Source organism: Pelodiscus sinensis, chromosome 30, assembly GCF_052426305.1.
Source record: "Pelodiscus sinensis isolate ZL-2025 chromosome 30, ASM5242630v1, whole genome shotgun sequence".
In the NCBI taxonomy this organism is placed as follows: Eukaryota; Metazoa; Chordata; order Testudines; family Trionychidae; genus Pelodiscus; species Pelodiscus sinensis.
The window spans coordinates 1,095,001-1,108,765 of NC_143081.1; the positions used below are offsets into that span (position 1 = coordinate 1,095,001).

At 66.6% G+C, this 13,765-nt stretch overlaps 1 protein-coding gene across 1 annotated transcript in view; it reads left to right on the forward strand.

The window, feature by feature from the left end:
- Positions 1 to 11,197, forward strand: part of LRP10 (LDL receptor related protein 10) — a 20,204-nt gene extending 9,007 nt beyond the window's left edge. The window contains 9 exon segments of the mRNA XM_089774158.1: positions 3,040 to 3,069; positions 3,193 to 3,217; positions 3,219 to 3,254; positions 3,256 to 3,327; positions 3,999 to 4,183; positions 7,171 to 8,008; positions 8,348 to 8,477; positions 9,116 to 9,188; positions 9,191 to 11,197. Coding sequence (XP_089630284.1) covers positions 3,040 to 3,069; positions 3,193 to 3,217; positions 3,219 to 3,254; positions 3,256 to 3,327; positions 3,999 to 4,183; positions 7,171 to 8,008; positions 8,348 to 8,477; positions 9,116 to 9,188; positions 9,191 to 9,621 — 1,820 coding nt within the window. The 3' untranslated portion in view covers positions 9,622 to 11,197.
- Positions 11,198 to 13,765: the final 2,568 nt, after the last annotated feature.

Here is a 13,765-nt window from a genome sequence, read left to right on the forward strand (position 1 = left end):
GGTGTCTGGGTGACTAGATCTGGGGGTGTCAGGGGATGGATGTGGGGGTCTCTGGGTGACTAGATCTGGGGGTGGCAGAGGATGGATCTGGGGGTGTCTGGGTGACTAGATCTGGGGGTGTCAGAGGATGGATGTGGGGGTCTCTGGGTGACTAGATCTGGGGTGGCAGTGGTGATGGATGGGGGTGTGTGTCTGGATGACTAGATCTGGGGGTGTCTGGGTGACTAGATCTGGGGGTGGCAGAGGATGGATGTGGGGGTGTCTGGGTGACTAGATCTGGGGGTGTCTGAGAGGATGGATCTGGGGTGTCTGGGTGACTAGATCTGGGGGTGGCAGAGGATGGGTTGTGGGGGGGGTGTCTGGGTGACTAGATCTGGGGGTGTCAGAGGATGGATCTGGGGGTCTCTGGTGACTAGATCTGGGGGTGCCTGGGTGAATAGATGGGGGTGTCTGGTCTGACCTGGGGAGTGTCAGGGGGATGGATGTGTGGGGGTGTCTGGATGACTAGATCTGGGGGTCAGGGATGGATGTGGGGGTGTCTGGGTGACTAGATCTGGGGAGAGCAGGGGATGGATGGGGGTGGGGGTGTCTGGGTGGTGACTAGATCTGGGGGTGACAGAGGATGGATCAGGGGGTGTCTGGATGACTAGATCTGGGGGTGTCAGGGGATGGATGTGAGGTTTCAGAGGATGGATCGGGGGTGTCTGGGTGGCTGGATCTGGGGTTATGGGGGGATGGCTGTGGGGTGTCTTGGTGAACAGATCTGGGGCTGTGGGGGATGGAGAGGGGTTATGGGGGATGGAGGGGGCTGTGGGGGATAGAGGGGGTGTCTGGGTGAACAGATCTGGGGCTGTGGGGGGATAGAGGGGGTGTCTGGGTGAACAGATCTGGGGCTGTGGGGGATGGAGAGGGGCTATGGGGGATGGAGGGGGCTGTGGGGGATAGAGGGGGTGTCTGGGTGAACAGATCTGGGGCTGTGGGGGATAGAGGGGGTGTCTGGGTGAACAGATCTGGGGCTGTGGGGGATGGAGAGGGGCTATGGGGGATGGAGGGGGCTGTGGTGGGGGATAGAGGGGGTGTCTGGGTGAACAGATCTGGGGCTGTGGGGGGAGACGGGGGTGTCTGGGTGAACAGATCTGGGGCTGTGGGGGATGGAGAGGGGCTATGGGGGATGGAGGGGAGCTGTGGGGGATAGAGGGGGTGTCTGGGTGAACAGATCTGGGGCTGTGGGGGATGGAGAGGGGCTATGGGGGATGGAGGGGGCTGTGGGGGATAGAGGGGGTGTCTGGGTGAACAGATCTGGGGCTGTGGGGGGACGGAGGGGTGTCTGGGGACCAGGCAGGGCGGAGCTGGCTCGGAGGAGCCGGGCAGACGTGGGGGCGGCTGAAGCCAGCCCTGCGGCGGGAGCCGGGGCAGGCGAGGGGGGCTGTGGGGCAGGATGTGGGTCTCTTTCCTCAGCACATTTCCAGCACCCGCGCTCCCCCAGCTCTTCCAGGCTGTGGCTGCTGATTCAGCCGCCTTCGATTCTGCTGAGCGAGGCCTCGACCTTCCGCCAGTCGGGCAGTGAACTCCGCCCCGGGCGCTCTAACCACTCGCCCCCGGCGTCCCTCCAGGGCCGCGTGAGCCCGGCTGTCCTGCCTCCCAGCCCCCCCCCCCCATGCTGGCCTCTTGGCTGATTTTTGCAGCACGAACCCGAAGGGGGGACAGGAGCCGGTGGGGGCGGGGAGGGGGAAAAGGGGGAGCAGGCAGCCCCCCCCAGTGTAACCCGACACCTGCCCTCCAGCCACGAGGGGGCGCCAGGGACCGCAAGCTGGGGGAAGTTGGCTCTTAAAGGGCCAGTAGCCCAATTCTGGGACCCTTCCCCCCAACAAAACCCCACAGGGCTCTTAAAGGGCCAGCGCTGCGGCTCCTGCCCCCCCCCCGCTGGTGATGAACTTTCCCAGCCGCTGGGCAGGTGGCCCCGGGGGGGCCGGGATCCGTGTAAACAGGAAATGGTGCAAACGGGGACTCTTAAAGGGGCAGCGCCGCATTCTGACCCCCCCCCCACAGGGGCTCCTAAGCCTCTTAAAGCGGCGACACCGCCCTGCCAGAGCGGGGAACCTCCTCCTGACCCCCCAGCACCAGCGCAGCGGCGGGAGGAGTCTGCGGGGGGGGCAATTAAAGGGCCAGGAGCGAGGCGGGGAGCTGGGGGAGGGAGGCAGCGCCCCCCCCACATCCCCCCAGCGCCCCGTCGGACTGGGCCCCCCCCCATGAAGGGCCCGTGGGCGGGGGGAGGGGCCCCGGAGGGGGAGGGGCGAGCAGGGGTCACGTGACCCCGAAAGTTGCGGAGCAGGAAGCGAAGGAAGGAAACAAAGTTGCAGCGAAGGCGCCGCGGGGGGGCGAAGGAGGGAAGCGGAAAATGGCCCCCCCCGGGGCCCCGCCTGGCTCCTGCCGCCGGGGATTGCCTGGGTGAGCGACCAGCCCCCCCCCCCCCCCGTCACGGGCCTGCCCCCCGCCCGCCCCCCCCGCCACTCCCGGCCCCGCCCTGCCCCCCCCCCCGCCTGCCCCTCGCCACGGGCCTGCCCCCCCGCCCCGCCCCTGCCTGCCCTCTGGCCCTGCCACGGCCCTGCCCCCCCCTGCCCCCCGCCACGGGCCGCCCCCCCGCCTGCCCCCGCCACGGGCCCGCCCCCCCCGCCTGTCCCCCCGCCACGGGCCCGCGCCCCCCCCCCGCTGCCCCCGCCACGGGCCTGCCCCCCCGCCTGTCCCCCGCCACGGGCCTGCCCCCCCCCGGTCCGCGCCCTGCCCCGCCTGCCCCCTGCCACGGGCCCATCCCCCCTCCGCTGCCCCCCCCGCCACGGGCCTGCCCCTGTTCCCGCCCCTGCCACGGGCGTGCCCCTTCCCTGCCCCCCCCCCGGCCCCCTTCCCTGCCCCCCGGCCCGCGCCCTTCCCCCCCGCTGCTTCCCCCTCGCCCCCACCCCCATCCCCCTGTCGTACCGGTGCCCCCCCCCCCCGCGCTGGGCTCCCCCTTTTCTACTTACCCCAGTTGATGTTTCTCCCTAGAAGCTGCTTCCTACCCGGAGAGAGACTCGGGTGAGTTGCGGGAGGGGGGGGGGAAGTGGGGGACTGGCGGGGGAGGGGTCTCTGGGTGGGGGTTGAGCAACGATTGGGAGGATGGGGGAGGGGCCTGTTGCTGACCTCTGCCCCCCACCCCAGCCAGCTGCCGTGTGCCCCTGGAGGTGCGGGGAGCGCCAGGGCGTGATCCGCAGCCCCCCTCCGGCACGGCCACCCCCTGCCCAGCAAGTGCACCTGGCTCATCCTGGGGGGCCCCGAGCAGGTGGTGACCATCAGGTGAGAGACCCCCATCCCTGCCCCCTCCCCCACCCTTCAGCCCCCTGCCCCTCCCCCACCCCTCAGCCCCCTCGTCCCTGCCCCTCCCCACCCCCCCCCTCCCCCCCCCCCCTGCCCCTCCCCCCCCCTCAGCCCCTCCCCCCCCTCCCCCACACCTCAGCCTCCTTCCCCTCCCTCACCCCTCAGCCCCCTGTCCCTCCCCAATACCTCACCCCTCAGCCCCCTGTCCCTCCCCCACCCCTCAGCCCCCTGCCCTCCCCAATCCCCCACCCCTCAGCCCCCTCGTCCCTGCCCCTCCCCCACACCTCAGCCCCATGTCCCCTGCCCCTCCTCAGCCCCCTGTCCCTCCCCAATCCTCACCCTCAGCCCCCTACCCCTCCCCCACACCTCAGCCCCCCGTCCCTCCCCAATCCCCTCAGCCCCATGTCCTCTGTCCCTCCCCCACCCCACAGCCCCAGTCCCCTGCTCCTCCCCCACCCCTCAGCCCCATGTCCCCTGCCCCTCCCCCACCTCTCTGTGCCTCCCCATTCTGCCCCCTCCCACCACAACCTGTCCCACCCCGGATACTGCACAGAGAGGAGTGAAAACATCAATTATCTCAATTACCCTCCCGCCCGCGGGGCCCATCCCCCACGCCCAGGCGCCCAGCCCCACGCCGTGTCTCTGCGCAGGTTCGAGCGCTTCCAGCTGGCCTGCGGGGAGGCCGTGCTCTACATCTGGGCTCGCACCGCGGCCCCCCAGGACCTGTGCGGCACCCGGCTCCCCGCCCCACTGCACTTCCATGCCACCAACGTCACCCTCAGCTACTGGCACAGCCGCTCGGCGGCCACCGGCTTCCAGCTGCGCTACGAGAGAGGTGGGGCCTGGCACGGGGCGGGGGGTCTGTCTGTCCGTCCCTGCACCCCTGTGTGTCCCTGCAACCGCCCGCCTGCCCGCCCGCCCCATGTGACCCAGCCTGTCTATTCCTGCACACTTTGCCCGTCCCCACACGGCCCATCAGCCGCCCGCCTGTCCCCTGCACAACCCACCCATCCATTGCCCGTCCCCACACGGCCCATCAACCGCCCGCCTGTCCCCCGCACAACCCACCCATCCATTGCCCGTCCCCACACGGCCCATCAGCCGCCCGCCTGTCCCCTGCACAACCCACCCATCCATTGCCCGTCCCCACACGGCCCATCAACCGCCCGCCTGTCCCCTGCACAACCCACCCATCCATTGCCCGTCCCCACACGGCCCATCAACCGCCCGCCTGTCCCCTGCACAACCCACCCATCCATTGCCCGTCCCCACACGGCCCATCAACCGCCCGCCTGTCCCCTGCACAACCCACCCATCCATTGCCCATCCCCACACGACCCATCAGCCGCCCGCCTGTCCCCTGCACAACCCACCCATCCATTGCCCGTCCCCACACGGCCCATCCGCCGCCCGCCTGTCCCCTGCACAACCCACCCATCCATTGCCCGTCCCCACACGGCCCATCAACCGCCCGCCTGCCCTGCACAACCCACCCATCCATTGCCCGTCCCCACACGGCCCATCAGCCGCCCGCCTGTCCCCTGCACAACCCATCCATCCATTGCCCGTCCCCACACGGCCCATCAACCGCCCGCCTGTCCCCTGCACAACCCACCCATCCATTGCCCGTCCCCACACGGCCCATCAACCGCCCGCCTGTCCCCTGCACAACCCACCCATCCATTGCCCGTCCCCACACGACCCATCAACCGCCCGCCTGTCCCCTGCACAACCCACCCATCCATTGCCCGTCCCCACACGGCCCATCAGCCACCCGCCTGTCCCCTGCACAACCCACCCATCCATTGCCCGTCCCCACACGGCCCATCAGCCGCCCGCCTGTCCCCTGCACAACCCACCCATCCATTGCCCGTCCCCACACGGCCCATCAACCGCCCGCCTGTCCCCTGCACAACCCACCCATCCATTGCCCGTCCCCACACGGCCCATCAGCCGCCCGCCTGTCCCCTGCACAACCCACCCATCCATTGCCCGTCCCCACACGGCCGATCAACCGCCCGCCTGTCCCCTGCACAACCCACCCATCCATTGCCCGTCCCCACACGGCCCATCAACCGCCCGCCTGTCCCCTGCACAACCCACCCATCCATTGCCCGTCCCCACACGGCCCATCAACCGCCCGCCTGTCCCCTGCACAACCCACCCATCCATTGCCCGTCCCCACACGACCCATCAACCGCCCGACTGTCCCCTGCACAACCCACCCATCCATTGCCCGTCCCCACACGGCCCATCAACCGCCCGCCTGTCCCCTGCACAACCCACCCATCCATTGCCCGTCCCCACACGGCCCATCAACCGCCCGCCTGTCCCCTGCACAACCCACCCATCCATTGCCCGTCCCCCCACAACCCATCAACCGCCCGCCTGTCCCTGCACAACCCACCCATCCATTGCCCGTCCCCACACGGCCCATCAACCGCCCGCCTGTCCCTTGCACAACCCACCCATCCATTGCCCGTCCCCCCACAACCCATCAACCGCCCGCCTGTCCCTGCACAACCCACCCATCCATTGCCCGTCCCCACACGGCCCATCAACCGCCCGCCTGTCCCTGCACAACCCACCCATCCATTGCCCGTCCCCACACGGCCCATCAACCGCCCGCCTGTCCCTTGCACAACCCACCCATCCATTGCCCGTCCCCACACGACCCATCAACCGCCCGCCTGTCCCCTGCACAACCCACCCATCCATTGCCCGTCCCCCACAACCCATCAACCGCCCACCTGTCCCCTGCACAACCCACCCATCCATTGCCCGTCCCCACACGACCCATCAGCCGCCCGCCTGTCCCCTGCACAACCCACCCATCCATTGCCCGTCCCCACACGACCCATCAACCGCCCGTCTGTCCCCTGCACAACCCACCCATCCATTGCCCGTCCCCACACGACCCATCAACCGCCCGCCTGTCCCCTGCACATCCCACCCATCCATTGCCCGTCCCCACACGGCCCATCAACCGCCCGCCTGTCCCCTGCACAACCCACCCATCCATTGCCCGTCCCCACACGACCCATCAACCGCCCGCCTGTCCCCTGCACATCCCACCCATCCATTGCCCGTCCCCACACGGCCGATCAACCACCCGCCTGTCCCCTGCACAACCCACCCATCCATTGCCCGTCCCCACACGGCCCATCAACCGCCCGCCTGTCCCCTGCACAACCCACCCATCCATTGCCCGTCCCCACACGGCCCATCAACCGCCCGTCTGTCCCCTGCACAACCCACCCATCCATTGCCCGTCCCCACACGACCCATCAACCGCCCGCCTGTCCCCTGCACATCCCACCCATCCATTGCCCGTCCCCACACGGCCCATCAACCGCCCGTCTGTCCCCTGCACAACCCACCCATCCATTGCCCGTCCCCACACGGCCCATCAACCGCCCGCCTGTCCCCTGCACAACCCACCCATCCATTGCCCGTCCCCACACGGCCCATCAGCCGCCCGCCTGTCCCCTGCACAACCCACCCATCCATTGCCCGTCCCCACACGACCCATCAGCCGCCCGCCTGTCCCCTGCACAACCCACCCATCCATTGCCCGTCCCCACACAACCCATCAACCGCCCGCCTGTCCCCACACGCACCCCAGCCCTTCGTCCGTCTCCGTGCGATCTGGCCACCGTCCATCTCCCCGTCATCTGGCCAGCGCGCCGTCCGTCACTGCGCGTCCCAAACGTCCATCTCTCTGTCCCCTCTTGCCAGTCTGTCCCCGTGCGACCCAGCTGTCCGTCCATCCCTCTGTGCCATCGATCTGTCTGTCTCACTCTTTCTCTCTCCTCCCACCAGGTCCTCTCCTCTCCCCCACCCCAGCGTCCTGTAATCTCACCCTGGACGCCTTCTACGGAGTCTTCTCCCCGCCCGGCTGGCCCGGCTCGTCCGCCGGCACGCTCCTCCGCTGCCGCTGGGCCCTGGACCCCCACGACAGCCGGCCCCTGACCGTGCTCTTCGCCACGCTGGACCTGGCTCCCGGCGACGCCCTGGAGGTCTACGAGGGGCACCCGGACCCGGGCGCCACGCCCCGGCTGCTGCGGCGGGTGGACGCGGCCAGCAACGGGCAGGCGGTGGCGGTGGAGTCGCCCTCCAGCCGGGCCTGGGTGGCCTGGCAGGGCCTGGCGGGGCGCGGGTTCAACGCCACCTACCACGTGCGGGGCTTCTGCGTGCCCTGGCGCCGGCCCTGCGGGCGCGGAGACGAGGCCCGGTGCTACGGCGAGGCCGAGCGCTGCGACGGCACCTGGCACTGCCCGGACGGGGCGGACGAGCTGGGCTGCAGCGGGTGCCCCAACGGGAGCTACCCCTGCCGGGCGGGCGCCGGGGGGCCCTGCTACGCGCCCGCCGAGCGCTGCAACTACCAGACGCTCTGCCCGGACGGGGCGGACGAGCGCGGCTGCTGGCGCTGCCAGCCTGGCAACTTCCGGTGCGGGGACGGGCGCTGCGTCTACGAGGCCTGGCGCTGCGACGGGCAGCCCGACTGCGCCGACGCCGCCGACGAGGCCGCCTGCCCCTACGCCCTGCCCCGCAAGGTGGTGGCCGCCGCCGCCATCGGCAGCCTGGTCTGCGGCCTCCTGCTGGTCATCGCCCTGGGCTGCACCTGCCGGCTCTACGCCGTGCGCAGCCGCGAGTACAGGTGAGGGGGGCCGGGCACGGGGCTAGAGCTGGGGGGGCGGGGCTAGAGCTGGGGGGCGGGGCTATGAGTAGAAGGGTGGGGCTAGAGCTGGGGGGGCGGGGCTATGAGTAGAAGGGTGGGGCTAGAGCTGGGGGGGCGGGGCTATGAGTAGAAGGGTGGGGCTAGAGCTGGGGGGCGGGGCTATGAGTAGAAGGGTGGGGCTAGAGCTGGAGGGGCGGGGCTAGAGCTGGAGGGGCGGGGCTATGAGGCTAAGTGGGATGGGGCACAAGAACCCAACACTGGGGTGGGGGGGCAGAGGGAGCAGCTCAAGGGTGACAATCTTATGCCCCCCCCCCCCAGCCTTTTCGCCCCCCTGTCCCGTGGCGACGCCCAGCTCATCCGGCAGGAGGCGCCGCCGTCCTACGGGCAGCTCATCGCCCAGGGCCTCGTCCCGCCCCTCGACGACTTCCCCACGGACAGCCCCGGCCAGGTGAGATGCAGCCCCCGCCCCACCCCCCCCCACCCCCCTGCCTTCCCCCCCCGCCCCCCTGGCCCCCCCCACCCCGCCCCCCTGGGCCCCTCCCCCGCCCCCCCCTGGGCCCCCTCCCGCCCCCCCCCCTGGCCCTTCCCCGCCCCCCCCCCTGGGCCCTCCCCCGCCCTGCCCCCTGGGCCCTTCCCCCCCGCCCCCCTGCCCCCCTGGGCCCTCCCCCACCCTGCCCCCCTGGGCCCTCCCCCGCCCCCCTGGGCCCCTCCCCCCTCGCCCCTGGACCCCCGCCCCCCCCCCTGGGCCCTTCCCCCCCGCCCTGCCCCCCTGCCCTCCCTGGGCCCCCCCCCCTCCCCCCCCCACCCTCCCCCCTGGGCCCCCCCCGCCCCCCTGCCCCCTGGGCCCCCCGCCCCCCTCCCCCCGCCCCACCCCCTGGGCCCTCCCCCCGCCCTCCCCCCTTCCCCCACCCTGTCCCCCAAGTCCTTCCCCTGCCCAGAACCTTCTGTGTCCCCCACGCTCCTGGGCCTCCCTTGCCCACCCCCCACTGAGAGCCTGGGAACACTGAGACCCACTGATTGTCCCCAACCACAGCGACCCCCCAGCCCCTCCCTTGGATGTTCACCCCTCCCCCCATCTCGTTACAGACAACTCTGCTGGGGAACCTCCGCTCTCTGATCCACATATTGCGCCACGAGCCGGCTGGGAGCCGCCGGGCCCGGCGCCCCCCCGCCCCCTGCGCCGCCTGCTGCGCCGCCTACGCCGCTGGGGGCTGCTGCCTCGGCCCGCCGCCCGGCCCGCCGCCACCCCCCCTGCCCAGCCCCCGCCGGACGCCCCCAGCCAGGAGGAAGGGGGGGCGGCTGGTGGACCTGATGAGGCCCCACCCCTGCCACAGAAAGTCCCGCCCCCTGGCCTGGAGCCCCCCGCGGCCCTGTCCCCCACGGTCCCGCCCCCTGCTGCTCCCCAACGGCAGCCCAGCGGGGTGATGGGGGCCCTCCGCGGGTGTCTCTTCCCCTCCCCCGAGCGCCGTGGGGATCCCCCGAGCCTCCCCCCATCCCCCGAAGGGGAGGACGACGTGCTCTTGCTGCCTCTGGCCGAGTCCCGGTCCTGCCCCTCGGCTGGGGGCCTGGATGATGACCCCCTCCTCACCTGAGTGCCCTCTGCCCGGCCCCCTTGCCTTTAAGAACTGAGCAGCTGATGGGGAGACCCTCCAGCAGAGGGCGACTTGGGGCAATATTTGTGAGGCAGTCAAAAAAGGGCTGAACATTGCACATTGCCTTTAAGGACCTAACGCTACCCGCGCAGAGAGAATATTTGTCTGCCAGTCAAAAAGGCTCTTAAAGGGGAGCGTGTTCTCAGTCATTGCCTTTAAGAGCCTGATGGCTAATCTGGGAGCAGAGAAACAGCTGTATTGATCCAGCAGCTGTATTGATCCAGAAGGCAAAATATTTGGGTGGTAGTAAAAAAAAAAAAAAGGGCTCTTAAAGGGGAGGTGCCCATTGGACGTCTTCGTGTGTCTGGGCCCTGCCGGCGCGCGGGGGAGGCAAGAAACATGTTTGTGGCCGTTAAAAAGAAGAACCTTGCCACTTGGGTTGACCTAGTCTTACCCCCCTCAGGCAATTAGGAATATTGCAAGACTCTTAAAGGCAATGGCTCAGCTGGCAACAATTTTCCTCTTCTCTGCGTCGAAATTTTATATCTCGTTTATTTTTTCACGTATAGGTTAGAAAACAAATCCGCCTTTGCGCCTCTCTTTGTAGCCCCTGAGAGCTGCAGCCGTCCTGTGAGCGGCCCTGGCGGGTCCGGCAAGGCCGTGGGTAGAGGGAGCCGCACCGTCTTGCCCCCGCCGCGCGCAGGGCTGCTTCCATTTAAACCAGGAATGCGAGCGAGCGAGCGAAATGGGCAGACGATGGCCCCGGGCGCTTATGTGGCTGGGTGTCTCCATGCGAAATATTGGCCTGGCTGTTCTAAGAAATTCTTCCAGATCGCGCCCCACCAGCCTGTTTTAATTTGTTTTTAAGTAGGACTCAGAAAAGCCAGCGTGTGTGTGAACTCGCCTGACAGACGCCTGGTGGCCGAATGCCCCCGTGGCAATCCAATAGCTACACCCATAGAGAGAGATTCTTAAAGGCAATGGGGAAAAAAAGGTTGGCCGCCTTTGATAGATGTTTTAATATCTAAGGATTGTTGTTCGAGGAAGGTGAGAAATAAACGCAAGGAAACCTGGGCTCTGCTGGTGTGAGGGGGGCCGGGTACCAGGCGTTCCCGTGGCGGTGTTGTGAACTGATTGCGAGCAGCAGAATTAAGCAGCTACTGCGAGCGAGAATGCCCTGTAGTTCTTGTGTTCAGTGCCACGGCTAGCAAAGCAGGGCGAGATGCTGGCCCCAGGCTCTTTGGGTGCCTGGCTTTTGATTTTTGTTTGCTTTAATCAGCTTCTGCAAGGCAACACTCGGATCAGACACACGCCACCGACTGTCTGCAAGCGAGGGTTTTTCTGTGTGTTTGCTTTCTTGTGCGCTTGTTTGTTTTGTACAGAATCAGCCACGCCTGCCCGCACAGCATACTTGAGACATACAAGCGGTGTGACAGGTTGTGTAGAGAACTTTGTAAAAGACAACAGAGGCAATAAATTGGTGTGTGCTACAGCCCAGACGCAATGCAAAACTAAATGTGACAGACTCTTCAAGGTGACGGCAGATGGGAAAAATTAAACAGCTTTGCCGGAAGAATTGGTCTTGTTTTACAATGAGAATTAGTGGGAAACTAAGGTTAAACTTTGCATAGCTGAAAAATTAGGCCACGTCCCAGGTGTCAAAGGTTTATGTGGCAGTCAAAAATTCAGCTCTTAAAGGCACTGGGCCAAGATGTGGCGTCGTCACCAGCTGCTTTATCAAGAATTGTGTAAAATGAGAGAGACAGGGCCTTGGAGCAGCTGCCTGTGTAAAGCCCAAGAGGAGAATTCACATGGTAAAATATTCTTATGGCAGTCGAAAAATGAGCATCTTAAAGGCAATGGCCAGGTGGCATTGAAACTCTTACTGGCGCGGTGATTTCTGGTGGGGCGGGGCCCCGGCCCGTTTCCCACGCGGGAGGTGGGGCGGCAGACCACACTTTGTCATTCTTTCGGGGTAACAGCACAGGGGCTCTGGGCCAATCGGATTTCCTGTTAGAGTTGTGCCTGCTTTGGTCTGGCCCTGGGACTGCTGTAAATTACAGAAACACGCGGGTCCCAAGGAGCCGCGTTTGCCTCCCCCGCCAAACGAAAGGAGACAGAGCGGGCCAGGAGATGGTGGCTAGAATGAGAAGATAAGAACCTTCTACTGCTGCGAAGTGGAACTGTGCCCCCTGGCCAGACACAGGGCAGCCACCTCCGCTCTCCACGCGCACACCCCTCCCCCCTCCCCCTTAGCCCCATCCACCACCCACAGCCCCTCTCTATCCCTGTCCACCACTGCCACCCTCTCTACCCATCCATCTAGCCCCACACACTCCCGCTATCTATCTATCTCCCCCCCCTGCTATCTAGCTGTCTATGTATCCCCACGCACCCCCTCTATCTATCCATCCCCAGAGCTAGATGGCGGGGGTGTATGGGGAGGCATAGATAGATAGAGGGGGGGTGTGGAGAGAGGGGGGGTGGGGATAGATAGATAGCGGAGGTGTGTAGGGATAGATAGATAGCGGGGTGTGGGGATAGATAGATAGATAGCGGGGTGTGTGGGGATAGATAGATAGCGGGGGGGGTGTGGGGATAGATAGATAGATAGATAGATAGATAGCGGGGTGTGTGGGGATAGATAGATAGATAGATAGATAGATAGATAGATAGCGGGGTGTGTGGGGATAGATAGATAGATAGAGGGGGTGTGTGGGGATAGATAGATAGATAGATAGATAGATAGGGGGGGTGTGTGGGGATAGATAGATAGATAGATAGATAGAGGGGGTGTGTGGGGATAGATAGATAGATAGATAGATAGAGGGGGTGTGTGGGGATAGATAGATAGATAGATGGGGGTGTGTGGGGATAGATAGATAGATAGATAGATAGAGGGGGTGTGTGGGGATGGATAGATAGATAGATAGATAGATAGATAGAGGGGTGTGTGGGGATAGATAGATAGATAGATAGATAGATAGATAGAGGGGGTGTATGGGGATAGATAGATAGATAGATAGATAGAGGGGGTGTGTGGGGATAGATAGATAGATAGAGGGGGTGTGTGGGATAGATAGATAGATAGATAGATAGATAGAGACGGGGGTGGGGATGGATAGATGGGGTGTGGGGATAGATAGCTAGCGAGGGTGTATCTATCCCCCCCACACACCCTCTATCTGTCCCCATCCCCCCCCTCTCTATTTCTCTCCCCACCCCTCTCTCTGGCTGGCTGTGGGGCTGGCTACACGCAGGCCCTGGGAGCCGGGGACAGACCCGTCGGGCTAGCTCTGAATTCTGGGGGTTCCCGGCAGCTGAGCTCCCCGAGTGGTGGGGTTGAGCTGGAGGGGGAGCGGTGGGGGGAGGGGAGAAGGGATGGGGAGGGGGGCACAGGAGGGGGCGGGGGCGGATTTTCTCGCGCGCTGCAATTACTGACTCGCTCTCATTAGCTGCCAAGGGGGAAATTATTCAATTAGTCACTGGCGGGAAATTGCCGAGGAGGTTTAATTACCGCCCGCGAGTCTCCCAGGGAAGCTGCTCCTCCCCCCCCCCCCCCGCTGATGGGGGGGCTGCACAGCGGGGCGGGGGTCCCGTCACCCCCCCGGGGTAATTCTGCCCCCCCGTCCTAATCACTCCCCACTAGAAACGTGAACCCCCCAGCCCCACGGATCCCCCACCACCATGTCACTGCCCCCCCAGCCCCACGGATCCCCCACCCCCATCGCTCTGCCCCCCTCCCACGCCCCACGGATCCCGCATCGCTCTGCCCTCCCAGCCCCACGGATCCCCCACCCCCATCGCTCTGCCCCCCCAGTCCCACGCTCTGCTCCGGGCTATGGCTGGGGGGGTCCCGGTGCCCCCCCCACGCGTGACCTCACGGGGGCGGGGCTTCCCCCCGATGGGGGGTGTTTAAAGGGAGCCGCTTCCCGGCCGGCTCCTGAGAGACGCGAGCGCGGGGCGCGGAGGCAGCTGCAGGAACCAGCCGCGGGATCCCCCGACCGGCAGCAGGTGGGGCGGGGGCGGGGGCGGGGGCGGGGGCTGGGCGCGCGGGGGGCTGCAGAGGGGCGGAGGCAGGGGAAGGAGTTGGGGGAGGGGTGGGGTGCAACGGAGCGGGGGGGGGCGGGATGGAGGAGGGGTG